At 56.7% G+C, this 27,188-nt stretch overlaps 1 protein-coding gene across 14 annotated transcripts in view; it reads left to right on the top strand.

Moving 5' to 3' along the window:
- MAPK8IP3 (mitogen-activated protein kinase 8 interacting protein 3) overlaps nt 1-27,188 on the top strand; it is a 52,620-nt gene that overhangs the window by 20,414 nt on the left and 5,018 nt on the right. Inside the window, exons 5-20 of one of the 14 annotated variants that reach the window (XM_045820582.1) lie at nt 3,584-3,607; nt 6,260-6,401; nt 10,016-10,262; nt 11,233-11,335; nt 11,583-11,701; nt 19,290-19,301; nt 20,227-20,244; nt 21,503-21,560; nt 21,867-22,019; nt 22,921-23,002; nt 24,201-24,331; nt 24,886-24,942; nt 25,024-25,194; nt 25,982-26,108; nt 26,273-26,368; nt 26,505-26,663. In XM_045820582.1, coding sequence (XP_045676538.1) covers nt 3,584-3,607; nt 6,260-6,401; nt 10,016-10,262; nt 11,233-11,335; nt 11,583-11,701; nt 19,290-19,301; nt 20,227-20,244; nt 21,503-21,560; nt 21,867-22,019; nt 22,921-23,002; nt 24,201-24,331; nt 24,886-24,942; nt 25,024-25,194; nt 25,982-26,108; nt 26,273-26,368; nt 26,505-26,663 — 1,699 coding nt within the window. Of the gene's footprint in view, nt 1-3,583; nt 3,608-6,256; nt 6,402-7,808; nt 7,901-10,015; nt 10,263-11,232; nt 11,336-11,582; nt 11,702-19,289; nt 19,302-20,226; nt 20,245-21,502; nt 21,561-21,866; nt 22,020-22,920; nt 23,003-24,200; nt 24,332-24,885; nt 24,943-25,023; nt 25,195-25,981; nt 26,109-26,272; nt 26,369-26,504; nt 26,664-27,188 lie in introns of those variants that run through there. The other 13 variants (XM_045820591.1, XM_045820586.1, XM_045820581.1 and 10 more) reach the window with 13 other exon arrangements.

The following is a 27,188-nucleotide window of genomic DNA, read 5'->3' as shown; positions in this document are numbered from 1 at the left end:
AAGGACAGATCAAAACTCCAGAAAAGTAACTGAACAAAATTGAGATAAGCAGTCTATCAGATGCATTTCCAAACACTGGTTATAAGGGTGCTCAAGGAAATTAGGAGGACCTGAACAGCATAAAAAAGATCCAGTCAGAAATGAAGGAAACAGTAATTGAAATAAAGAACAATTTATAGGGAAACAATAGTAGAAAAGGGGAAGCCAAGAATCAAATCAATGATTTTGAACATAAGGAAGCAAAAAACAAGCAATCAGAACAAGGAGAAAAGAGAATCCAAAGAAATGAGGATAGTGTAAGCAGTCTGTGGGACAGCTTTAAGCAATACAACATTCTCTTCATAGGGCTGCCAGAAGAAGAGAAAGAGCAAGAAATTGGAAATCTGTTTGAAAAAAATAATGAAAGAAAACTTCCCTAATTTGGTGATGGAAATAGACATGCAAGTCCAGGAAGCACAGAGAGTCCCAAACAAGATGGATGCAAAGAGGCCCACTCCAAGACACATCATAATTAAAATGCCAAAGATTAAAGATAAAGAGATGGGAGGGGTGTGGGAGAATGGGCGAGAGGTGAGGGATTAAGAAGTACAAATAGGTAGTTGCAGAATAGCCATGGGGGTGTAAAGTACAGTGTAGGAAACGGAGTAGCCAGAGAACTTACACACATGCCCCATGGACATGAACCAGTGTGGGGTGAATGCCTGAGGGAATAGGGTGCTGAGTGGAGGGGAACAAAAGGGGAAAATCAGGACAACTGTAATAGCATAATCAGTAACAAGTAATTTAAAAAAGAAAGAAGGAATATGTACTGTGTACACAATGGCTTAGCAGGGCCCAGGAAGGGGGGCGACAAGGGAGGAACAGCATCTCGCAGCTGTCTGTGGGGAGCAGGTCCACAGCTGCTGTGGGCGTTCCTGCTGAAAATGCTCCTGCCCTCCAGAAGGGCATGGAAGCTGTTCCCTAGGCAGCCTCGAAGCCCTGGGAGAATTGAGGGGTGTGGATCAAAGACTGTTAAACTGCAGAACTCGGCAGGTATTGTTCCTGCATCAGGTGTATGTGAAAATGGGGAATACAGATCTCCCAGCTACCATTTCATAGCTATGGACGTTTTCTCCTGAGCACCCTGGGAAATCCTCACTCTTGGTACTCATAAGTTGGTGAGGGAATTCTGAAAACACTGCACTGGAATGCTATCCTGGAATCAGGGGTCTTCGTGTTGTTTAGGGGGAAGCTGGGCAGGGCAGTCTGAGCTGGGGCATCTCTGGTGAGTGCTGGGCACTGGACCAGTTCCTGAGCTGCAGCATTCTACAGCCCTGAGGCCATTTTCCCCACCAGCTTTCTTCAAGGCAGGAGCCCCTCGAAGGTCATGCAGTATTGGGCCCAGGAGAGGGATGCAGTTTTCCTGGGAGCCAAGGAGGTGTGACCTCAACTCGGGGCTTAGAGGCCGTGAGCATTCAGGGTCGTAAGTCACAGTGGTCAGCACTCTGGGCCGCAGGCTTGCTACAGAAAGCGATGTCCTCAGAACCTTAGGATGATATAGGCTCAGCCAAAAGCAGAAGCTGCCCATGCTCTGTGGCTGGGTCCTGAGGGTCCCGGTCTTCATCAGGGGCCGAATCCAACCTCCGATTCCTCCTCTGCATGGAGGAGGCACCATGACTGCAGGATGGGCTGTGCTTTCTGTGGAAGTCCCTGTGTGTGGTGGAGGCAGGACCGTGTCCGGGAACGTATGCGTCATGGGGCAGAGTTTGGCCGAGTGCAGTGTTGGCTCCTCCGGTGTCCTTGCTGCTCAGAGTTATGCTTCAGCCCCTGTGGCAGACAGGCCTGTGGGAAGTTAGCATCTTCTTTCCCCAGAGAAGCCCCTGGCCCAGTGGCAGGCAGTGTCTTTGTGGTCATGACTCCTGGACCTGCATGAGGTAGCTCACAGGGTCCCCTCTGAGGCCCCTCAGCAGCTCTTGCAGACTGTGTTGGATCTCCTCCTCCCCAGGGAATTAGAACAGGCTGGTCGTAAGAAACCCGCCAACCTGTTTCATGAGGGATGGGTCTGTGGGCCTTTTCTCTCAATGCCGGCGAGGCCAGATCCTGCTTGCCACCCATAGCCATTTGTAGCCTCGGGTGAGTGGGGCCTTTGGAGCCCAGAGTAGAGAGCAGTGCCTGTGGTGGGGTGGTGCCAGGCAGGGGCTTTCTCCACACCAAGCCGTGGCCCACAGGAGCTCCTTCGCTTGTAAAGCAAACCCCTGGCTGTCCAGGCTGGGGCTCTGGTCCAGATTTCTGCAAGCCTCGCCTCCCAGTCTGACCCTGCCAGAAAGGGATGCCTGGGGCCCGCATGTGCGCACTGTGTCGGGGGGTTGCCATTGTCTCCAGGCCCTCGGTGCTCTCTGTTAATAGACTCCCAATCCAGAGTTGCCCCCTTGTCAGAGAGATGCCTGCCAGAGGAAGAAGCAGCCTGGGGCTGCCGGCCGCAGTCCTCCTGAAGGAGGTCTGGGCTGAAAGGGGAGCGTGCTCCTGTGGAGTGCTGGCTGCAACAGCACTTGTCTGGGAAGCAGGGCACAGGAAACAGGGGTGGGGCGCAGTGTACCTGGGCGCCCTCACTGCCCGGCCAGCCAGCTGGGGGCATTTAGCTTCGTCAGCAGCCCATGGTTGGTTGTGCCGTGGTTGCTGCAGCAGCTGCCGGGGCTCCGGCCTTCCCAGCAGCTGTTCCTCCAGAGCCCAGACACTTGCTGGGAGCAAGATGTTCTGAGGGCCACCATGTGCCCCTGGACCGGTGTCCAGGTGAACAGACATGGATGGCCACCCCTGCCTCACGTGTTCACTAGGAACACTCACGGATGTAGAGAAAGTACGAGCTTTCTGTCACTGTGCTGACCACTGGCCTTTGTGGGTCTCAGGGGGTCAGACATTGCTTTGTGACCCATGCTGCTAATTGGTGGACTAAGGGGGAGGCCCCGCCTGTCATCCTGGACCACTCTGCTCTGGGGTACAGCCTCTCCCGCCACAACTTGGGATCTTTGGGGGACACATGTATGCCTGCCCAGGTTCCTCACTCAGGGTCTCTAACCCCCTCCATGAGGGCCCACCCTTAGTGCTGGGGAGCCTCTGGCTGCCGCTGACCCTGACAGGCGTTTTCCTTCACTCCTGACCTGGCTTCTGGAACTGTGTGTCGTGAGAGTAAAAACTGCTGTGTGCTCGAAACGCTCAGTCTGGTTCATGAACACATGTGGCTGTGTACTCTGTCCCCGCATGCCCACGTATACACATGTGTTGAGCCACCTGGAGAGCACACTTGCCCACCGCCCTCTGCTGAGTACACGTGTGACCTGCTGACCTGCTGCACAGGTCTTGTTTGGGACTTTCCCTCTAAGCTAAGAGGGTCATGTGTCTGTGTGTCGTGCGTCTGTCACGTGTAGATGTTTGCATGTTTCAGCATCTGTCTCAAGTATGGAGTGGGGCGCCTGCCTGGGTCATTGCATACGTGTTCTCTGTGTGAGCAGGTGCACTTCTGGTGTGCCCTCTAATGCTGTCTTCTTGTCTTGCTCTCTGTGCTGTCACTGCCGCCCGCTGGGCCTGTGTGTGTCGCTGTCCACAGTCCTCGTCAGTCGTGGAGGAAAAGGTAAAGCCTGTGCAGCGTTTGCCCGTCACTTGAGGTGCTCGCGGGCCTTCGGGGTTGGGGAGCTTAGAACTTGAGTGGTTCGTCATTACAAGCCCAGGAGGTTTCTGAGTCCACTTGACACATTTCCTGCAGTGTTGTTACAGACCACAGGCTCTTGATGGGGCATTTTCAGGGCCACGCCACCCAGGAGGCAGCAGGCTAGCCCATGTTTCCCCAGATAGCCCGGGAGTAGATGCTGGTACAGGGACTTCACTCAGCGAATGTCCGCCCGCTCACAGATGGGACCGTGCATCCAAAGCCCGGGGCTGGCACTGCCATAGTGGGCAGTGGGTGGCGGGGAGACCTTGTGCTCTGGTGTCAGACAGCCTAGTTCAGTCACTTAGAGCCCTGGACCCAGAGCCAGGGCGTGACCATGACTCCACAGGCAGCATGACCTTTGCAGATAGCATGACCCCCTTGGGCTGCAACCTCCGAAGGGGACGAGCATAGGTATCCCCTGAGGGAGCTGCAGGGACGTAATGAGAGGGTGCACTGGCCAAACTTCAGGCAGAGCTCTGGGCCGTCAGTCAGCAGTGCCCAGCAAGCGCTAACGGGGCCTGGAGAACAGGCCCATCTGCGGTTCTGCGGGGAACAACAAAGAGATGGCGAGACAGAATTCCTGGTGATGGTTTTTGCTGGGGGACAGGGGCCTGGCTCTGTCCCAGCGTAGTATGTGTCTGCACACACAGCTGTGGGAGCAGGGTATGGACAGGTGTCCCCTGTCCTTTGAGAATGCCACACCCTGCCCCTGCCATTATCCTGTAGCATCTGGTGACAGCTAGGACTGAACTTGTCTGGGAACAAGGGACCCACTGTATGCATTTCACCCAAGGTCAGAGCCAGCCAGGAGAGGGGCTCCCCATTCCAGCACTGGGAGCCCCAAGGAGGAAAAGTGAGCACAGGACAGGCTGAGAGCCCCAAGGGAGCCGGTGGAGTTTGCAGCCTGTCCTCACCTGGCCCCCCTCCTCCAGGGACCTGCTGAGTATGTGGCAGAGGCTGCCTTCCCGGACGCCTCAGTCCTTGTGGGCTGAGTTGAGTCAGAGCCGGAGTGAGCCCTGAGTCGCAGGCTGCTGACGTCTTGATGAATCTGCAGACTCAGAGCTTTCCAACTTGATGTCTTTCTTAGGGTCCTAGTTCCTTCAGCTTCTAAGTGACATGTCTGAGAAGGCGCCCTCTGTCACAGGTGATGAGGGCTGTGCGAGGCACTTCCTGACAGGCCTTGGCCCTGAGCATGCCCCTCTGTGTGGCTCCCTCAGGCATCGGCAGCCCCAGCCCTGGGGGAGCCCACTGCTCCAGAATCTGCTTCTGTCCCTGCCACAGACCAGCTCCCATGACGGGTCAGCCAGGTGCCCGTGAGTCCAGGGGCCCTGTTCTACAGGAGGTGGCAGCTTCCTGAACAGGATGGAGGAGCCGGCCATAGAGGGGCTAAAGCAGGGCCTGATTCACAGGTTTCGTGTTTCATCCTGTGTGGCAGCCCCAGCTAGAGAGACCCCGTCCCCAGTCTGGACTTCTGAGGCCATCTGCCCAGCCACAGTCAGTTCTGGTCAGCAGGGGTTGCTCTGTTCCCCTTCTTCATCACCTGCGTCCACCCAGCAGCACAAGAAAACCTGTTACCTCTCTCCAGAATATTCTAGCCTCTGTACCCAGCTCCTTGGAGCCCCTGAGGAGGTCCCCAGCACCCCTTCCACCTGCCTCTCTGGGGCTGAGCTCTGAGCGTGACAGGCTGAGGTATGAGGGGCCATAACGTTTGGCCAGCACACCTCCGAGCAGCGTGGGCCCTGGAGGCGACAGTCTCTGGGGTGCAGTGTGCCTGTCCTGGGGCGGGGTGGAAGCTGGCCTCGTCTCCTCCACTGGTGCCTGATTTGCCCTCACTGGCACTAAGGTCCACGAGTGTCTTCTCAGGGACAAGCCCAAGTCCAGGCTGCCCGACAGCCCCAGTCTCCTAGCACAGCTTTGAAAGAACCCCTCCCTCATGTTGGTGCTGCATGGTGACAGAACAGCACACGGGGCCAGAGAAGGTGCTGTGGAGGGGGTGACCCCCCAACGCAAGGGCAGGGCCCTCTCACTCCATACTCAGTTCAAACATTTGTTTCAGTGAGGTCCTATGAGAAAGCAGTAAAGGGGTGGGGGTGGGGCCGAGAGGGGCAGAGGCAAGTAGCAGAACAGAGCTGATTTTCCTGCCTGGCTCCACGTAGCAGCCGTCACTCAGAGGAGCCCGTCAGCACTGCCCCTCGGCAGTCCTGCTGCGGGTGTCTCAGCTTACACTGAAGGTGTCTGTTTAAAAATCAAAATGAAAAATGATACATCACAACATAGCAAACAGGCAAGTGTTATTATATGGGGTCGTAGTGAAGCAGAGATTCCCCTGAAGGTGTGGATACCTTTGATTAAAGAGGGGCTGTAGATAGGAGGAGACGGAGGTTCCCACTCGAGACAGGCCTCCCAGGGGACCACGCCCCCACAGCAGCTGACCTCTCCCCTGAGCCAGGTAAGGGATGTCGTGCAGAACAGTGCTGTCCGCAGAATAGGCGTCCACATGTGCAGAGTCTTCAGCTCTTTCCTGAGCCACCGTCTGACCCTCCGCTTCCTGTCCTCTTCCTCACATTTCAGCAGGAAGGAGCGCCCCACCTCTCTGAATGTCTTCCCCCTGACCGACGGCATGGTACGTGCACAGATGGGGGGCAAGCTCGTGCCTTCGGGGGACCACTGGCACCTGAGTGACCTCGGCCAGCTGCAGTTCAGCTCCACCTACCAGGTTTTGTAGCCGTGCTGTGGAGTGAGGGTCTTCTCCCTGTCGCCCCATGTCCATTCAGGAAGCCCAGCCTTTGCATACAACCCTTTGCAGCTTTTCCTGGGTTAGCGGGACCCCTCCCTGATGTGCGGCGACAGTGGGGACACTGGGCCGGCTCAGGAGGGCGTGGCCTTGCACTGGCACCTATCAGTCCAGGCTAACCCCCTCTGCAGTTAGGGTGTGCCCATTTAGGACTGAGCTTAGCCACTGGCCCCCAAATAAACCCCAAAGTACCAGCCTCTCGGCCAGACCGAGTGCTGGCCCAGAGTGTTCTGTGCTTCTGGCGTCTGAGGTTTGTTCAGCAACCAGGAGAGTCAGGCCAGGAGGCAGCTTCTCTCCTCTGGGCTGTTCTCACTCGCCTGTACATGCTAATGGCTTTGGATCTCCGAGTTTGAGAAGGTGACATCCTGGGTGTGCACCCGGAACGGGGAAAGCTGAGGGCAGGAACTTTCCCTGGTCACTTGCAGCCAGTTTTGATCTATGAGCTCAGCTTGTCTGGAAGAGGCAGACTGTGGCAGGACAGGAGACTGACCCCTTGCCAGGTAAGGATGCCACCCTCAGGGGTGGAGGAGGTGACCCTGGGACTGGTGGATTTCCTGTAGAGACTATTGGAAGATGCCTGCAGGAGGCAAAGGGCCTTTGTATCTGGGTGGCTGGGCTGTGGACATGGGGCCCAGGTGTCCCGGAAACTTCCTTTCTGCTGTAGATCCATGCTGACTGTCCTCCGCCTCTCAGGGTCTGGCTTGCCTACAGGAGGTAGCTGCAAACTGTGACTCCAGTGGCTTCGGCTTTTGATCCAGGGAGTGAGCATGTCTCTGTGACATTTGACCCAAGCGCTCACCTGCCAGTTACAGGCTATCCTGCCAGCGGGTGGGGGCTGGGCAGAAGGGCGTGGGCCTGTGGGGTCCCAGCTCTCCGCACCATTCAGGCTAGGCTTGTCCATTTCAGCTGGCTGCTCACACTCACTCTCTAGAACAAAAACTGAGCCTGTAGCCAGGGCTTCCCTGGAAGCTCTGGAAGAAGCCGCATGAGCCTCGGAAAGCCCCCGGGGCCCCACTCGCTCGCTCGCTCTGGCCCCCGGACTGTCGTTCCCCGCCTGTGTCTGAGCGGCCTCTCCCAGGACGTCCTCTCTCTCCCTGTGTTGTCTGACGTAGTCTTTCTCTTAATAAATTGCAGTGTTTTATGTTTTAGTTCTTAGGTGTGTTTTATTTGATTTTCTTTTTTTCAACAATTATTTAAGTTCTTTTAACTTCATGCTCTAGGTTTTAAGGTTCTCCTAATTTGTTCATTTTTTTATTGTTTTTGTTTTGTTTTTTGTTTTTATGTACTGTATTTTCAGTGTTTTAACCAAACAGTTGTGGCTACTGTCATGGTGAGGAAAGACCGCTAAGAGTTTGGGTTCTTTGCATTTGGAGGTCACTGCTACACGTTGATGTTTAGGAGGTTGAGAGGTTTGCCTTTAGGTAAGTGGTGGCCAGGGGGAGTATCCGTGGGTAAGTGGTGGACCATAGGGTAATGGAGAGCTAAGGGAGCTTGGGGGTATCCTGGTTATGTTGCAGAATTTCCCGCAGTGATTATCAGGGTCAAGGACCCCCACGGAAAATCCACAGACACAAGTTGAAGAGTCGGAGATAGGCCAGGAAACGGGGCTGATGAGGAACAGAAGGTGTGGTCCCCTGAGAGGGGACCCCTGCACCTAACCTCCCCTGGTCTGTCCGGAATTCCCATGCAAACAGTCTCCCGTACCCTTGTCTCCATAAGTGCTGGTATGGGACCCGGTGGCAGCAGAGCGCCCCTCCTGCAGGACACCCAGGGGCCTCGTGTGCAGAGTGACAGGGCACTCGGGGAGCCATCACGGAGGCTTTCAGTGTGTGCTGGTGCTGAGGAAGGGAAAGGGTTTTTCCTTCTCAGTTTGGCCTTCAGCGGAGGGACCCACACCCAAACGGAAATGCCTAGACAGAGGCGCGTCTAGGAGGTGAGGGACAGGCGCTCAAGCAGGACTTTCCTGCTCCTCGCAGCGGCAGCCCGGGCAGTGTGGCCAGCCTGTGCTCTGTGGGGTGTCGAGCAACACCCTTATACTCGTCCACTACATGCCAAGAACACTTACGCTCCCAGATGTGACAAGCACACGTATCTCCAGACATCATTGGTGTCACCTGGGGACATGGCCTCCCAGGTCAAGAGCCCCTCCCTAGAAGAGGGTATGGAATTGTGAGGTGCCTGCTAGAGAGGTCAGAAGCCTGTCACAGGAGGCCAGAACTCACTCACTCGCCCCGAGAGGTGGGGGGGCGCAGCGTCCTGCCCTGGGCCTGGCTGTGACCCGCTGGTCAGAAAATGAGGTCTCAAGTCCCCCAACCAGTTCTGGCCTGATCCCCTAGAGGTCAGCCCTTCCAGTTATGGGCAGGTATGAGTTGGTCCTAGCATTCATCCAGCTTTATGGAGAGGGCAGCACACCCCCCTCATCAGCCCCTCCCCTGTTAGAAAGTTTCCCTGGAAGTGTGCCCTCTGGGGAAACCGTGTGACGTGGCACCATAGGGTCACTGGGATGTGCATCGTGAGCCACCTCTCAGCGGCACCCCCACCCCAGGGGCTTTAGCCCCTCCCGAGACTGTGCCCCTTCTCAGCACCACAAAAGAGGGGACAGGTGCCGAGGGGAACTGCCTCCCACAGGCTGCGGAGAGGCTCTGAGGCCCTGCTCAGGGTGACTCGGTTATAGATGTTAGTTAACAGAGAGAGGAGTGGGAGCTATTTTTATGGCGACTGTCCAGCAGTTCCGTTGGGAGAGACGGCAGGAGAAGGTGTTTGTTTCATGTCCCGAACTCAGTCAAGCACATGTGTTCTCTCCACGAAATTCTTCAGGTTCACTGTTGACTAGTTTTTAATGACCTGGTTTTTTTCACTCCTAGAATATCTTGAGAATGTCCCATTCTGCAGAAGTGGAATTTCAGCTTGTTTGTATTTACGTAGATACGTAGAGTAGGCTTTGGTCCGGCCGAGCTATGGACGTTAAGCATTGCATGTCCCCTGGTGTCTCTGTTTGGGAGGCCATGGTGGGCAGAACCAGGGAGGTGCGTGCCCCTTCACAGCTCCCGACTGGCGGGGGAGGGGCACAGGGGTGGGCGGGAGAGGTGGCCAGTGCCGGGCAGCAGAGCAGTAACGGGATCAGAGGCCTCCTCCCTGGCCCCGTTATTAGAGCCCTCTGCCCACCCTGGACTGCATCTTGTTTCTGACCACCCCTACCGCTGGCTGCAAAGGGTTGCCTGCCATATCCGTGCAGCTCCATCCATGTCCATCACACGGCGTCATCGGGGAGCATGCAAGCAGAAAGCCCCATCTGAACCATTTAAATAAGGTGGCAGTTGCCTCTGGAAAGCCAGAGACAATGGCTAGATGAGCCAGTGACGAGGCCGTGAGGAATCAGCCCAGCGGGAGCGCAGGGGTCCACCTGTCCCTTCCAGCGCGGATGCTGTTTTATTACAGTCAAGTGGCAAAGAAGCCGAGTGAGGGGCCCTCATCCAGAGCCCCAGGGGGTCGTGGCCCACGCGACAAGCTTCCCCTCTTCCCGTGTTCGGCCCTAGTGTCCACACGATGAGATGTCCGAGTCGGGCCAGTCCTCAGCAGCCGCCACGCCCAGCACCACGGGCACCAAGTCCAACACGCCCACGTCCTCTGTGCCCTCGGCCGCAGTCACGCCCCTCAACGAGAGCCTGCAGCCCCTGGGGGACTACAGCGCTGGCACCAAGAACAGCAAGCGGGCCCGTGAGAAGCGCAACAGCCGCAACATGGAGGTTCAGGTCACGCAGGAGATGCGGAACGTCAGCATAGGTACTGCGGCTCTGGGCGCTCCCCGGGCCGGGCAGGGGGCGGGCAGCACCCGTGCACTTGCTGTCTGCTCTTTGCCTTCCCTTCCCTCTCGTCCAGGGAGCTTTCTCTCCCTCCCATGGAGTATAGTTTCGGTACATGCATCACCCTGCTCGGACTGCCATCATAACCACACGCTGGGCCTCATAGACATTCTTTTCTCTCAGCTCCGGAGGCCGGAGAGGGTGTCAGCAGGGCTGGTGTCCCCTGAGGCTTCTCTCCGGGGGATGCAGACGCCTTCTCCTCCCCGTGTCCACACACGGCCGCCCTGTGTGTGTCTATGTCCTAATCCCCTCTCGTCATAGGAACGGAGTCGGATTTGATCGGGGCCCACCCCTGTGGCCCGTTTACCCCGACCGTCTCCTTCGAGCCCCTCTTTTCAAACACAGTCGCATTCTGAGGTCCTGAGGGCTAGGGCTTCAACACTGAATTTGGGGGATGCAACTCAGTGTCTAAAGTGGACCACCATCATCTAGAGAAAAGGGAGGGGGAAATTAGGGCATGTGTCCCGTTCAGATGAGATCATGAGAAGGAGGCTATTTGGGGGGACACCAGCCCTGGAACCCCGCTTTTTAAAGATTATTTATTTATTTATTTATTTTTATTTATAGAAAAGGGAAGGGAGGGGGAAAGAGAGAGAGCGAAACATTGATATATGAGAGATACATTGATCAGTTGCCTCTCGCACGCCTCCAACTGGGGGCCATGCCTGTAGGCATGTGTCCGGACTGGGAATCGAACTGGTGACCTTTTGGTTCACAGGCTGGTGAACTCTATCCACTGAGTCACACCAGCCAGGGCGGAAAAACCCTTTCTTGATAGTCTCTGCCTGGCAGTCATCTGCAGGGGTCTCTGGACATCAGGCGAGAGGACAGCCATGAGTAATGGGTGCACTGCTGGCACCCTCCTGACCTCAGTCCCATCTGTCCCCCAGGCATGGGCAGCAGTGACGAGTGGTCTGATGTTCAAGACATTATCGACTCCACCCCAGAGCTGGACATGGGTCGGGAGCCCCGCCTAGACCGCACCGGCAACAGGTACTCACTGGGCCCTCGGCCCAGGTCCTGGTGAGCCCAGTGTTCACCTCAGGAGTCTGTGCCTTCGGTGAGGCTGCCCCGGCAGCCTCTCACAGTGGGAGGGTATCTGGGGCACAGACCTGCTGCCTCCCCCAGTGCCTGTGCTGTGCCGACGTTGCGTGCCTGCATGGGGCATTGGAGAGTCTCCGTACTTGGCCTGTAGATGTTGCCCACTCACTCTGCCGTTCCCTGCTGCGTGTCCTCACAGCCCAACCCAGGGGATCGTCAACAAGGCTTTTGGCATCAACACTGACTCCCTGTACCACGAGCTGTCGACTGCTGGGTCCGAGGTCATCGGGGATGTGGACGAAGGGGCCGATCTGCTAGGTAAACAAACCTGAGCTGTCTCGTGACCCTGGGGCCCTGGGGCTGTTGGTGTTGTCTGTAATAAAAAGATAAGTCCTGTGAGCTGTGAGCTGTGAGCTAGGGACTTCTTTTCTACAGTTTTGACATGCAGTTCATACACCATGGAACTCAGAGTTGTGCCACTATGTAGTTTAAACGGGCATTCACCCAGAAAGGAACCCATGCCAGTTAGCACTCAGGCTGAAACACCGCCCCACCCTGCCCCGCCCTGTCCCCAAGGCAGTCCACTTTCTAGGAATGTATTGCGTGTGGCTCCTGCCACCTCCTCTACTCTGAAAGGAAATGCCCAGACAGGCTCAGTGCTGTCTCAGCACCCTCCGGTCTCCCCCAGAGCTCTGCGTCTGGGTCTGATGTGGGTGCAGGGCTGGTGGCTCAACACAGACTTGCTCACGGTCGTCTCTTCCATCCTGGGGTGCTGGTCGGGCATGTAGAGCGCCTGAGTCTGCCAGGCGGCTGCTGGGGGCCAAGAACTGCTCACATGGCTTCCAGGCCAGGCTGGGGCCCTCCGGTGCAGCAGGCAGGAAGTCAGAAGTGTCACCTCAGGAGACTCTCAGTGGGTCTCAAACCTCCTGCCCTGACCTCATGTCATGTATCCCTCCTCCCCAACCCCGGAAGACCCCTAACCCCGACCATCTGTCCAGAGCCTGAGTCTTGAGAAGCAACCTTGTCCCCAAATCCATGTTGTTGGAAGAGCTCCAGGACCTCAGGGCCTGCAACTCAGTGCTTCCTCCCCATGTGACCCCCTGGTAAGGCGGGCTTCGGGCAGAGTCTCTCTGTTTCCCAGGAACCGTGGCTCTCTCGGTCCCCTCCCCACACCCAGTTCCACTGACACGGCTCACAGGGAAAGGGCTCTCTGTCCTCGTCACTTGAGGGGGAGCAGCCTCTGGTGCTGCGACCATCAGGCGCTCCCACCATCAGGTGCTCCCTCAGCTGTGCACACGGCAAGTTGGGGTGGAAACTACTTTACTCCCAGAATCTTTGGGGGCTGCCTCAGACCTTAGGATCTGTATTTTGTTTTCTGCCCAAGGAGACAGAGCTGTCTCACACTGAAGAGTTTTATTGCTAGTCTTTCTGTGGATATCACTTCACTGATGAACACTGATGTCCCAAAATGCGACTGGGCTCCCACGCTCAGCATTTCATGTGATCAGCGCTGTCCCAGTGACCCGGCCCGCCTCCCGGCTGCAGCCGCTGCCAGGGCTGGGCCTGCAGGGCAGGCTCCAGCAGATCCTGTCAGTCCGGCAGTTGTTGCGTCCTTTGCCCTGGGCTGGGTAGCCTCCTGGTGGGCTTGGGGTAGGGGAGCCTGCCAAGAGCAAAGCATCTGGGATGTCAGCACCAGCACCGCCTTGTACCTGAAGTGGGAGTTTTTTCAGCCAGTTTTTAAAGTTTGGTGAACTGCACACAGCACTGGCCGTCTTGCCCATTTCTGTGTGTGCAGGCCAGTGCTGTGCACGACGTCCACACCTGGTGGTGAGGGGCTGAACAGGGAAAGGCCGTTCCGTCCAAGAGCAGGAGCAGTATGCCCACTTCTGGCAGTATGCATTTTAATGGAATCTTTCTCGTGAGCATTGTACAAAAAAGTTACATTTAAAAATATGCAGAAACTATTTATATTCAGAAAAATCTAATTAGGGGCAATCACTTTTAATATTTTGATATTCTTCCACTCTACATAATTCAGATAATGTGGTACATATTATGTTTTAGGCATTTTTTAATTTTAGAAAAATGATACATGCATATTATAATGCTCAAATAATATCAGAAATTGCCAAGAAGAGAGTAAAAACCAGAGGACCCCCCCCCACGGGCCGTGTGTTTTCCTGTCACGGTGATGCCTTCCCGGCGTCGTGGGTCACACGGGACGTGTCAGCTCGCGTCTGTGCTCTTCTCTGGGTGACACTACCATTCCCCTGGCCCCTAATCTACACAGTTGAACTTTGTTTCCTTTGTGTGACTGTGAGTCATCTAATCAGTTCTCTTGGTTGTGATTTTTGCTGATCACATACTGCTTTTATGGAAATCTGTGGGTATGCCTCTTTGCCCACATCTCTGGTGATTTCTGTAGGACAGATTTCTAGGTGTGGGAATCCCAAGGTGAATAGCATGGACTCTTGAGGACTGGCCACATGTTGCTTCCCTGGACGCTGCCTCCCTTGGGTTTGCACTCACACCAGCAGGGGCGGGGCCTGGCTGTTACTTCAGTCAGGTGTGCTCACGTGGGAAGGCCTCCCGCCTGTCAGCAGAGCGAGAAGGCACGGTGGTCGAGGCTGTTACGTAGTCACGCACACTGAGTCCCTGGGGCCGCACCTTTCTGCCCTGGCCAACCTGGGAGGCTACACCCCTACTACACCCCTGCAGGCCTGGCGAGCTCATCCTGGCGGGGGGGGCCTCTCTGGTGAGAGGGTGCTGTGGGTGCTGAGAACTGACACAGCAGATCATGGGTGCTCTTCAACTTTTGGGGATTTTTAAAAGAGACTTTATTTATTTTTAGAGAGAGGGCAAGAGGGGGAGGGAAACATTGGCCCACAACCCAGGCGTGCGCCCTGACTGGGAATCGAACCCGTGGCCTTTTGGCTTGCGGGCCGGCGCTCAGTCCACTGAGCCACACCAGCCAGGGTGAGCTTTTTTTTTTTTTTAAGATTTTATTTATTTATTTTTTTAGAGAGGGAAGGGTGGGGGAGAGAGAGAGAGAGAGAGAAACATCAATGTGCGGTTGCTGGAGGCCGTGGCCTGCAACCCAGGCATGTGCCCTGTCTGGGAATCAAACCTGCGACACTTTGGTTCACAGCCTGCGCTCAATCCACTGAGCTACGTCAGCCAGGTAGGGTGAGCTTTTAAGAATTTGTTAAATACATGGAAGCTTCTACCCTAGAAAAGCACACAGGCAGGTGACATTCGCATCTCTGTGTCAGGGTCCGTAGGCCCAACGAGGCATTCCTGTTGCCTCAGGAGGAGCGCTGGAGGAGGTCTGAGGCTGCTGCTGGCCAGCTGGGGTGGGAAATGGAATGTAGGGTGAGGTGGAGTGGGAGCCCCCCGCACCTGTACCTATCTCCAGAGTAATGCCAGCATTTTATGTTCATGGCCAGTGTTAATCCATTGTATTGCTCGTGTCCCCATTTTATAGATGAAGAAACTGAGGTTGGTGGGGGTGAGATAAAGTAGCAGGGCCACAGTCAAACCCAGGTCTGACCCAGAGTGGCAGTCTTGACTCTGACCACCCGCTGTGCTTTCTTTTTAAAGTGCTTTGTTGAGATGGAGTTTCACACCATAGAATTCTCCCACTCAGTGTGTGCTTTATGGCTGTGAGCATATTCAGAGATGCACGTAACTAGAGCATTTGACCTCCCGAAGGGAAATCCCTGCCTGTTGGTAGACGCTTCCCGCCCCTCCCCAGTCTGCAGCGCTCACTCTTCTACTCCCGTCTGTACTTTTGCGGAGTTCTGATGTTTCCTATCAGCGGCCTTTCCTGTCTGGCTAGGTTGGTTCCTTGAGCATAATGCCTTCGAGGTCCATCCAGGCTACACCACGTACCAGAATTTCATTCCTTTTTATGGCTGAATAACGGTCAGTTGTCTGGATGGATCACACTTCCGTACCCATTCACCCACTGGTGGACATTTGGGCCATCCACTTTGCCTGTTGTGACCAGTGCTCCTGCCACACCTTCGGCCCCTCACACGAGCTAACCAGCCTCCTCACTACCCGGCGACTCCAGGCAGCCTGTCTGCCCCTGCATCTGCGGCCCCCGGCTGCAGAGCTGCCCTCGCTGGTGGGCCTCTTCATGTGACTGTGTCCTCCCTCGTGTCCTGGAGCCCTAGGGGCTGTTGGATGCTCTAGCATGTGACCACGTCCTGTGGTCATCGTCAACTACCGATTTAGGTGGTGTCACTCCGAATGTCGCTCTCATACAGAGCCTCCACAGATAGTGATGGGAGGAAAAGCCGTGACCTAGAAAGTGCACGTTAGTGAACTTTACCTGGAGGCCACCTCGACTGAATCGGTCATTAAAGATGGGGTCACTAGCTCAGTCAGCTGTAGAAGGTTCCTGGGAGGGTATCGACGCCTCATCCGTCCACTGGCACAGGGAGCTCGTTTGGCAGGGTCTCTCCACGGGAAGGCGCACCAGCATGTTCAGTGGGTCTTCGTTCTGAGGGCCTGGAAGCCAAAGCCCTCTCTCATAGGGCGACGGAGCTCAAGTGTTGCTGTGCGGCCAGCATTTCCTCTGTGATGCTTTTCTTTTTGTAGGACAGTGGTCATCTCAGGCACCACTTAGCTCTGGTTGGAATGAGAGCTACAAGGGGGCCCTGCCCTTGGGGAGACCTTCTGGTGCCTCTCCGGGGCCTTGAGCACAGGGAGTGCTGAGACTCAGGTGGCCTGGGGGAGCCAGGGAGGGTCGTGTGCTGCTGCGGTCGGCCAGGGAGCGCTGGCATGGGCGGCCTGCTCTGGGTCTGACCGGGCGGAGGGACGGACCGGGTCTGCTCCTGTCCCTTCACCTGAGGGACCCCGTCATCACCAGAGTGTGGCTCAGCCACAGTAAGTGTCAGTGACAGGAATTTTGGTCCCCCACCCCCGTATTTCTGAAGGCGCCTGCTGCAGGAGTGAGTACCTGACTCGAGGTACCTTGTGTGGCTGCTAATCTGGGGAGAGACCGGGGCAGTGGGTGGTCCTGTCAGTCTTGGTTTTGTGACAGTTTTCACAGTGGAAAGATCTTGTAATGTCAGAAACAGGTTAATGGTCTGTCTAAGCAATGAGATGTGTGGTTCTGGGGGCGGGTGGCATGGTGGACGACGGCATGCCCAAGCTCTAAGTGCTCGGAGTGGCTGTTGCATACTGCCCTTGCCAGGGCTGTGAACCCCTTCAGCACACGAGGAAGAAGGACCCCCGGTGGTATATCTTAGTATACGTCATTGAAACCACACACCACTGATTATGTGACACGCCATTATTTTAGAAGTCTCCAAGAAAGAAAAAACATGCTGCCGATTAAACTATAACATGTCATTGATTATAAAACCCATTTACAATTTCAGAAATGTTACAATATGAAAATAGGCATCATGGACTTGACATAGGTGTGGAGTAAGGGAAGTTCATACCACTTAGCAGGGGGTTCCACAATGAGCCACACTAAGGAGATGATGTCTGCATCTCACAGACGAGGAAGCGGAAGCACAGAGAGACTGAGCACCTTGCCCGGCATGACTTGGTTAGAATCTGAAGTTCCATATAGCTGATCCGACTTCTGTTCTCTGCTGCAATCGAGTCCAGCAGCAGGTCCCAACCACTTAGTAATAACACCTAAGAAACACCTATAAATAACCCTGAGAAATAGAAAAATCTTTGTAAAGAAAGTTTAAAAGTATAAGTGAAGACCATGAAAAGACCTCATGTAAATGGAGAACCATGACACTCTTGAATCTAAAGATGAGCCTCGTAAGGCTGCCAGGTGGCATCACACACAGGTTGGCCCACTGTTCATCTGTGAATTCATTCATACATGTACAAAGGCCCACACAGCTGGGTTTTTTCCTGGAACGTGATGAATTCTGAAGGTTATCAAGAAGAGTGAATGTGTGAAGAGTAGTCTGGAAAGTTTTGAGAAAGAACAAGGTCACAGGACGTCCGTCCAGGCTTCAAAACAGTTTGTAAAGCTGCGGTGATGGAAGAGGCGGCTCTGGGGCGGCAGCAAACCAGCGGCGCTGCGTCCCCGGTGGGAGAGTCAAGCACAGGCCCGCAGCCGCGGGGAGTCATGTGTGATAGATGCAGCGTTTCTAGTCGTCGGAGAGCGGGTGGGCTGTGGCTCTGAGTTAGCTGAACCGCCACTTGGAGAAATGTGGAGTGTGACCCCACCCGCACAGCACACACGAAAGGGATGTGTAGGTGGGTTTAGGACCTAAAGATAAAAACACAAGAACAGTACAGCTGGAGGAGGGTGCTGGCAAGTATTTTCATGATCTGGGTCTCTGTAGCCATGGCCATAGTGGGAAACACTGTCGGGCGTGACCACATGAAAGTTCAGAATGAGTGTTCATGAACCCCATCATGAAAGTTAAAAGAAGGCGAGTACAATGAAAAATGGGAAGAGGATAAAATAGGATATTCACAGAAGATGCCAACAATCATGAAAAGATGCTCCGTTTCAGGAATAATACAGAAATGAAAATGAAGAGAAAATAGAGAGAACTCTTTTTTTCCTCAGAAGACTGACGAAGACCGAGCAGGCTGTGTCCCGCCCCACGGGCAGCGCGGCCCTGGCGGTGCGGGTGAGGAGCTGCACACTGACGGCCAGCAGGGCCGCCAGCTCCCAGAGTGCAGACACCACCTCGCCCACGCGGGAGGCTCTGCGTTGCAGTGTCGTGGGTGGCCATGCAAACCCACAAATGCCCTAAATGTCAGTGGGGTGAGTGCTGCAGTGAGGGAGGAGGCGCTCCTGCACGGGAACACGGCAGCGTGGTGGCTGGTCGCAGGTCTCTGATGTGGACGGTCCTGTGATACGCTGCTAGGTGAAACGAAGGAAGTTGCCCAAAAGATGGATAGTATGGTTGTGATTTTGTTTTTTAAAAACTGGTGTTTATCCAGAAAGAGGTCTGAGAGGAAGAATCTCGAGTGTTAACAGTGGTTGCCCTGGGAAGGAGAGGGGACAGAGGGCACTTTGAATTGGTGCACTTCTGTACCTGAATTCCTACAATGATTTATGTTATTTTGCTGTTTAAGTTAAGTGACTTCTTATACCATTTTCTTCATTTGGAACCAAGTGGAACGGTATTGTCTCATCAAATCTTCGGCTTTACAGCAGAGAGCGGTTTGGACCCACGTAAGGGTAGCACGTGCCAGCGTGTCCCGTCCCCGTCTCTGCTCTCTGACTCGGTGTTTCCCTCCCTACACAGTGGGCCCTGCGTGCTAGTCACCCCGCACCTGAGGGTGTGCTCTCGCCTGAGACCGGCCCCGGGGACCCTGCATGGCCAGGTGCCCGTCTGCTGCTTGCTCACTCCCCATTGCTCACTCCGAGGGGCGTCTTTGTGGTTGGACGCCTTTGGCACCTCAGCACACCCCACCCCTAGCAGCCAGACACATGCAGACCCAGCCACACTTCATGCACACGTGCACGGCCACTCGTACCACCACGCAGCCCCCCACACAACCATGTACAGGCACCCGCACACCACCACACAGGTACCCAGTGTGACAGGCCTCAACCGTTGGGTCTGCCTGGCCCTGCTGACAGATGGGTAATGGGATTAGATGGGTGAGCAGCCTGGGGCTGCTCAGGTCCCCATGCTTGCCCCCATGTTTTGGGCACTCTGGGCCCCTTGGAGACTGAGGGATGTTCTGTGCTGGGCTCCTTTTTCCCTCAGGGTTTCTGCCCACAGTGGGATTTGCCTACAGGCCTGGCAACGTGCTGGTATTCTTTCATGCATTTCAACGTGGAAATGGCTGATCATTGTTGCCTTTTCTTTACAAGAGTTTATTTTGTTAGTTCCAGTCACCAACTGACCTTTGTCACTTCCTCTCCCCTCCCTTTGTGCTTCGCTGGACACGGCCCCAGGGGAGTTCTCAGGTGTGTATCTGCCCTGCCTGTTTGTAGCCCCTCTCCCTGATGTGCAGTCCAGGTGGAGTGGGGTGGTGCCCTGGGGACTCCCCCTGCTGCTGTCACACTCCAGTCCCTGCTGGCTGGGCAGCCTGTCTCTCCTGACTCTGTCCCAGGTCACTAAGGCACATGTGCTTTTGCTCACCAGCCTGCTGCTGCCCAGAAGCTTACTTTGGTTTGCTCCACTAGCCCACTCACAGTGACCTTGACATCTGAGGGAGAAGCTGTGCCCTGACCCTGTCTTCTCGAAGGCCGAGCACCCCCCACAGTCACTTGTGAAGGTCTCACAGAGCTGTTGGAAGCGTAGGACAGTTACCTGGACAAGGCCCGCAGGCGCAGTTCTGCGCCGCCTCCCCTCTGCTGGGGGCACCCCAGAAGTCTGGGGTACCATGAGGCCCCTGCCAAGTGCAGCTCAGGGGTCTCCTCCTCATGTGGCAGGCGGACTGAGACCCTGCTTTCTTGCTTTGCAGCAGGAGTCTCTGAGGCCCCAGCCTACCTGAGTGCAGCCCTGCAGCACGTAAAGGCACGAGGGTCCTGGGCACAGCTCTCCCTCCCTGTAGAGACTTCTGTCAAGTGACCTTTTACCCCACCCCTCGCCACCCAGGTTGTGGTGTCAGGGGTCAGTGCAGTGCCCTGACCTTCTGTCTACTTCATGGGCAAGTGCTCTCGGCCCGGTGGTCTGGGCAACCTAAGGATAAACTTTCCAGAAGGAGTAGCTGGCCCTCTCCCATCCTGCTCCTGTATCTGCCTCCAACACAACAAGAAGCAGCCCTAAAATACTTCCACCTGCTGTCCGCACTGGCTTAACGCGCTTGTTTTCTCTCCCTTCCTCTTTCCTGATCCTTCCTCCCGCCCTGGTTGCCCATCTCCTGTGGGACCGGGACGGCTCCCATAGTGCGCGATGATTTTTTTGGTAAGGCCAAGGCCCCATTCCAGTATGTGTGTCTCCCGTTATGGGCTTCCTTTGTGCACCCAACACCTTCTCATGCTCATGAGCCGTCTGTTTGTTCTGCATGGTGGGGCAGAGGTGGGGTCAGCAGGGACTTCCGGGGTGGGGGCCTCCGCCCTGCCGCCCAACAGCCCCCCCTCAGAGCAGACCCTGGGGAGCCGATGAGAGGAGGCCCCAGCCTCTCTGGGCCCCCATGAGCTTAGGGCAGGCCAGCCCCTGGGGTGCTGCTGAGCTCTCTGAGGTGAGCCTGCCTGGTGCCTGCTGTTCCAGTGTGAGGGGTGGCAGGCCACATGGGAGGCAAGGACATGAGAATGGAGAGGCAGAGCCCCAAGTGGAGCACAGTGTGCGCCCGTGTGTCTCGTTTCCCGGTCGCGTTAGACTGTGGTGGGGAGTGAAACTGGGAGAAACAGACTTGGGTTTCAGGGCCGTCCCAAAAGGTTAGATTCAGTAGTGTGGGGGGGTTGTGATGTGCCTGCGGAGAGCTCAGTCTGTGGGGTCCCTGGTGGGGCCTGCTCACAGAGCAGCCAGGTCAGTCCCTCTGGGCACTGTCCTCCTCACTCCCCCTCCCTCTTTCATCCCCTGCTGACCCCACCACCCCTGGCTGGGCCCCGCCAGTCCTGCTGCCAGCACCAGCAGAGGGCTGCACGTGCCATGGGGCCATCCCATCTTCTCTGCTAGGTGTCTCTGTCTGTGCTGTCTTCTCTGTTCCTGCCACCACAGCTCTAACCTCCATTCCCCTGGGGGCAGCTCTGTGGGGTGAAAGGGGTGATGCTGGGCAGGGGGCCCAGAGATTGAAGTGGGTGCACAGACACAGCTCAGGGTCTGCTGGGGCTCGCCCTGATGGTATACAGACTTCACGTCGGTAGAAAGCTGTAGGAACCCAGCCCTGAGGTCCAGGATGTGAGCCCAGGGCTGCTGTGTCCATCAAGGCAGTGGGGGCCTGCGCCGTGCCTCCCAGGGGCCATTCTGGGTGTCCTCCAGGGCTTGTGCTCAGCAGGGCCATCCCTGACTGCACTGCTGGGTGGAGCGCCCTCCTGACCAGCAGAGGCCTCTCCCGTCGTCACAGCGCCTCCCTCGGCAGGTCAGGCCTCTGTCCTGATGCTTCTCCTCAGCCCTGCCAGCAGCAGGCTGCCCCTGGGGGGTGTTTGTTACTCTGAAGTAGGTGTGTTAGCATCAGCGGCTGGTTTTGCCAGGCACAGTACCTCTGCACCTTTTGTTTCAGGAATGGGCAAGGAAGTGGGGAATCTGCTGCTGGAGAACTCACAGCTTCTAGAAACCAAGTAAGAACGCCCTTCTCCAGTGCCTTGGTTGCTGAGATAGCCCCCTGCCAGGGCTTCCTTGTGACAACTGTGTCAGCCCAGAGGGCGGCCCCACAGGAGGGCCTGGAGGCACACGGCTGAGCCCACCCCTCCCTGGGACAGTGGTCACCGCCTTTAACGGGGGCATGTGGTAACCACCTTTAGCCACATTCTGGACCAGGGTGTGCCTTCTCAGATACACAAGTGCAGGCGGACCCCTCTGCAACTCCCATCATATGATGTACATGCTGGTTCACACGAGGCTCTGGTCTTTCTGCCTTTTCAAAGAAATGCTCTGAACGTGGTGAAGAATGACCTCATCGCCAAAGTGGACCAGCTGTCAGGGGAGCAGGAGGTACTGAAGGGGGATTTAGAAGCTGCCAGGCAAGCCAAACTGAGGCTAGAGAGCCGCATCAAGGACCTGGAGGAGGAGCTGAGGAGGTGAGTGGCGCTGGGGGCGGGGCTCGCAGCAGGGACCTGGGCTGGAAGCGTGGGGGTCAGAGGGAGATGCCCACCCAGCCTGCCCGGCCTCTGTTCCGTCTGTCTCTCTTCCGCCAGCTGCACCCCAGAGATCGTCCCTTCCCAAAGCGGCTCACTTTGCGTGCTCGCTTCAGCCTCCCAGTCCTCCTTCAGGTGCATCTCAGGTTCAACTCCACCCACCCGGCTCCTGAGTTGTCCACCAGCCTATCCCTCTCATCTCCTTCCTTGTTGGAATCCCACAAAAGGGATGGTGGACCTGTCTTTGGTGCCTTTTCCTGAGTGGCCGAACTGGGCCTTCCTGCTGCTGTCACACCATTACGCTCATTCGTTCATTTGGAGGAGGAAAGGGAGGGCTGAGGGCTGGCTGCCCTCTGTGCCCAGTGCTCCCCAGCCCTTGGTCTGCCAAGGTGCAGCCATGCAGCCCGTTTGGGAAGCTCTGGGGTCTCCTCCCCAGCAGTCTGCACTTCCTGATAGCATTTTTCTTTCAGCCTGGTCCTTGCCTGTTCTTCCTGAGTGGTGATGGGAAAGGGGCGGTGTGAGAGGAGGGCCCCAGGCAGGTGGCGCCTGTGCGGGGTTTGTGAGAGTGGGAGCCAGATCTGCTCTAGGCTTCCCTGAAGCCCGCACTGCCTGTGCCCTGAAGTATAGCTGGCTCTGCTGTTCCGATCAGCACTGGACTGCTCAGGGGAGGCCCTGTTCCTCGGCCAGAGTAGCTGGACAGCTGTGTGGGCTTCAGGGCACTGGCACGAATGCTTAGGGCGTAGAACCTGAGGGAAGAATCCTGAACGTAGCTCAGAGGTGGGACAGTCTGTGGGCTGGTGCCCAGGGGGCCCTTACTCTACCTGGCTTCCTTCTCGTCCTGCAGAGTGAAGTCCGAGGCCATCATAGCTCGCCGTGAACCCAAAGAAGAGGGGGAGGATGTAAGCAGCTATCTCTGTACAGAATTGGTATATTCCACTATTAACATGTGGGGCATGGGGGGATGGCAGTGGGCGGGCTACCAGGGATGCACTCGTTCTTCTGGGCCTCTGGGCCCCTCACCTGACCTGAAGGACAACCACACCTAGCAGCATCCTCCCCCGCCTCGGGGTGTCATGAAGTCAGAACAGTTCCTCCTCAGCCCCCAGTCCTAGTGGACGCATTTTGCACAGCCTCAAGCAGGGTTCCCCTGCCTACACAGCGCAGCCACTGCCTCCTACACTCCAATTTGCAGAGCAGGCTGCAGAAATAGTGCCCGTCACCACTGTCCCTAGTAGCTGAGGCACTGTGAGGCACTCAGCCTGCTCATCTGTCCCCACCTCCACTCTGAGGTGCACGGAATGTTCTGAGGAAAGCCGGCCCCTCTGCTACCTGTACTACCTGAAGGAGGCAGTCATGGGTCTTCACCCCAGGTGAATTTTGGACCTAACCACTCATTAGCTGTTAATTTCCTAGTTATATGATGCTCGCATCAGGATGCAGCTTACAGAGCAGGCACTCAGGAAACAGTAGCTATTCCTGTGCAGCACTCCTCTCCACTCCAATTGCTCTAGGAGAGAAACAAAGTTGCAGGTGAATCCTGAAGTTCCCCCAGGCCTCTCCCACATGGTGACGGAGCCGCCCATCTGTGGGGCCTGGGCTGCATGAGGCGGGGCGACCTGGGGAGGGTGCATGTGCTCATTTACCTGGTACCTCCCTCCTGGGCCCCCTTGTCCCTGCGGCCACCGGGGACATGGCTTCACAGAGTAGACTTGGTCTTGCCACAGAAGTCACTGATAGCAGACCCCTGGCAGATCCACCGGAACTTCCAGAACCTCTTCCTGCGGTTTCACCTTGGGCCAGTCCTACCTGGTAGTTTCACTGGAGGCATGTGGGATTGCCACAGTGTCCAGGGGCTTATAGGAAAAGTCACTGTTGTGCCCTTCAAGTGTATCCTGTGACCTTCTGGAAAGAAGGTGGCACCATTGGCGGGTAGACTTCAGGGGCTACTGTCCCGCTGCCCACACCCTCCACACCCATTTGACTCTATGGGAAACCACACCCAGATTCACCCACACCCGAAGGCCAGCCCGAGAGGACTCTGGGTGTGACCTGGCCTCGGAGGGCACTGGACTGGCCTGCTGGCTGGTCCTTCACTGGCTGAATAGCAGAGCCTCTTCCCTGCAGGACAAGATCCCCATGGCGCAGCGCCGCCGCTTCACGCGGGTGGAGATGGCCCGTGTGCTTATGGAGCGCAACCAGTACAAGGAGCGGCTGATGGAGCTGCAGGAGGCCGTGCGGTGGACTGAGATGATCAGGTGGGTCCCCGGGGCTGCCCGTGGGGTCAGAGATGCGCTCCTGTCTCCACATGTGAGGCGAGGTCACCATAAGAGGTCCTGGCAGTAGGCGTGAGGCTGATCTCTGCCCCATGCACCTCCTTCTTTTCTGGGAGGACTGGAAAGGTGAGGGAATCTCAGGTGGGAGCCTGCAGGGCCAGGAGAGACAGGCATCAACTGCAGCCCTGGCCTGGCCAGGAAATGGCACCTGGACCAGAACTGGGCAGGCACTGCTCGGGCTGGTGTGTCAGGGCCCCTCTGGGGAGTTCTGCCCAGGGCTCCCTTGACTCTGTTGCCCTGTTCCCAGGGTGTCCAGGGCAAGGGTCTTCTGTTCTGTGAGGGAGGCAAGAGGGAACCTAGGAAGAGTGGAGCCTAGTCAGACTGGGTGGGGCCAGGCCTGGCCAAGGTGGTTGGGCTGGGCAGTGGGTGGGACAGTGAAGCAGGCAGGGCAGAGTGAAGTGGGCAGGTGGGGTGAGGTGTGGGTGGCAGGCTGGGCAGTGGCTTAGCTGGGCTCCTTCTCTGCCCCTCCCTTGTAGAGCATCCCGAGAGCACCCATCTGTCCAGGAGAAGAAGAAGTCCACCATCTGGCAGTTGTGAGTCGGGGTGCTGGGCTGAGGAGGCGGCAGGGAAGCTAACCCCAGGCCCACTCCTCACCTTCCATTCCTCTGCGGCAGCTTCAGCCGCCTCTTCAGCTCCTCGTCCAGCCCCCCTCCAGCCAAGCGGTCCTACCCCTCGGTGAACATCCATTACAAGTCGCCCACTACAGCTGGCTTCAGTCAGCGCCGGAGCCATGCCCTGTGCCAGATCTCGGCGGGCAGCCGGCCTCTGGAGTTCTTCCCAGATGAGTGAGTGCCCTACCCTTCCCTGCACCTCCCTCCTGGCCGGCACTGGGGAGGCCGTGTGGCCCAGGGGCCCCAAAGCCGGAGGAACTGCCTCACCTCCATGCTCTGGGGCTGTGCGTGGAGTGCATGGCGGAAAGACACTGGCTGAGGCATCAAGGACCATGACCTCTGTGACCACACTTTGCGCCCCTCCGCCCCCTAGTGGGAGCACTGGCTGTCCCTTTGCACTCGCCCCAGTCTCTGCCTCTGTCTCAGTCCCAGTGCGCTGCACCCTTTCTTGTGGATCTCACTGCAGCAAGCTGATCCTGCACACCTGGGCTTCGCAAGGGTTCTTGGCGCTGACAGGAAGTTGTCCTGCAGGGCTGGGTTTCTTCCTGATTGTAATTTGGTTTTTCCATTATTTTGAAACCAAGAAATCCAGGGCTCCAGGGCAGAACGGGGGAATTCTGTGCCTTGTCAGAGCTGTAGAAGTTTCCCTGACACGCCCAGGGGGATGGGGGTGCTGCACTGTAGGTCTCTTGTCAGCTGTCCCTTAGTGACAGGGACAGCAAAACGGGAACCCGAATGATGACACGTGCTGGGTATGGTCTCCAAGTCCAGTGCTGGGAGGGCCACCTCCCATTTGATGGCAGCCCAACTGGGCAGTAAGAGCCCTACCTCCGTGGCTGGGAAAAGACAGACAAGTTCAGATGGGAGAGTTCCAGGGGCATCGTGTGCTCCCTGCAGAGCAGGCCTGTGGGCCTGTGGGCCACCAAAGACTGAGAAGTACCCCATCCTTCCTCTCGCCCAGCGACTGCACCTCCTCTGCCAGGCGGGAGCAGAAGCGTGAGCAGTACCGCCAGGTGCGCGAGCACGTGCGCAACGACGACGGGCGGCTGCAGGCCTGCGGTTGGAGCCTGCCGGCCAAATACAAGCAGGTGCTGCGGGGCAGGACACGCATGCGCAGGGTGGGGTGGGGGGGCACAGGGAGGATCCACAATGCCAGCCCCAATTCTGGAGGGATGAGTAGCCAAACCACTGACCACGCATCTGAGCCACCCCAGGCCTCGTGCCCACATCGCCTCTCTGCCTGTGGTTGCAGCTGAGTCCCAATGGCGGCCAGGAGGACACGCGGATGAAGAACGTGCCCGTCCCTGTGTACTGCCGCCCTCTGGTGGAGAAAGATCCAACTATGAAGGTGAGCCCTGGTGGGACAGGGCAGTGGGTGAGGCAGGGAGAGGTTCCCATCCGGAAGCTGGGTCCGGGAAGGTTTGGAACTGCAGGGAAGGCTCTGTCACACATTTGCCGCAGCCCTCGTGTCCCTGTTCTCTCAGCTGTGGTGTGCCGCGGGTGTCAACTTGAGTGGGTGGAAACCCAGCGAGGACCACACTGGGAATGGAGTCAAGCTGGAGCCAGGCTCTGACCCTTTGACCTGCAACCAGGAAGTGGAAGGAGAGGCCAAGAGCAACCATACATCCCCCGAGAAGAAGAAGGTCAGAGTGGCAGGAGCAAGCAGCGCTGCCTCTGCCTGGACCATCTAGTCTGTGTCTGCTCTCGTTTGCATGCTTAGCCTGTGCTCAGCCCCGGAATTTGGGCGGGCAGTAACAGAAACAGAGGGGAGTTAGGGACAGTGCTCCAAGACTAGGCTCATCTGAAGTTCCCTTCCCTTCCTTAGGGCAGGCCTGGGGCTGAGCTGCCTCTGGTTCTAGCGCAGCACCCAGGACCTATGGGCTATGGTGGGTGGGGAAGATCAGAGACGTCAAGGCCCAGCAGGCAGTAGGGCTGAAGGGGTCAGGTGCCCTGGGACCTTCTGTCCTTGCAAGGAGCAAATTTCACTGCCTGCAGAGGAGCTGTGGAAGGAACTAAACAAGGAGGGTGGCAGAAAAGGCTTCACACTCGGAGTCCAAGGCTTCATTTTATGTTGTGGCTTGATTTGGGAGCCAGTGACTTAGGGCTCAGAGCTCACGGTCTCTTCCTGTGGAGGTGAGACCGCCTGCACCAGCAATCTGGATACAAAG

Source organism: Phyllostomus hastatus, unplaced genomic scaffold (assembly GCF_019186645.2).
Source record: "Phyllostomus hastatus isolate PE091 unplaced genomic scaffold, TTU_PhHast_1.1 phas_scaffold_442, whole genome shotgun sequence".
Taxonomy (NCBI): Eukaryota; Metazoa; Chordata; class Mammalia; order Chiroptera; family Phyllostomidae; genus Phyllostomus; species Phyllostomus hastatus.
The sequence above is the reverse complement of the archived record's forward strand: the minus strand, read 5'-3'. Positions and strand labels throughout refer to the sequence as shown.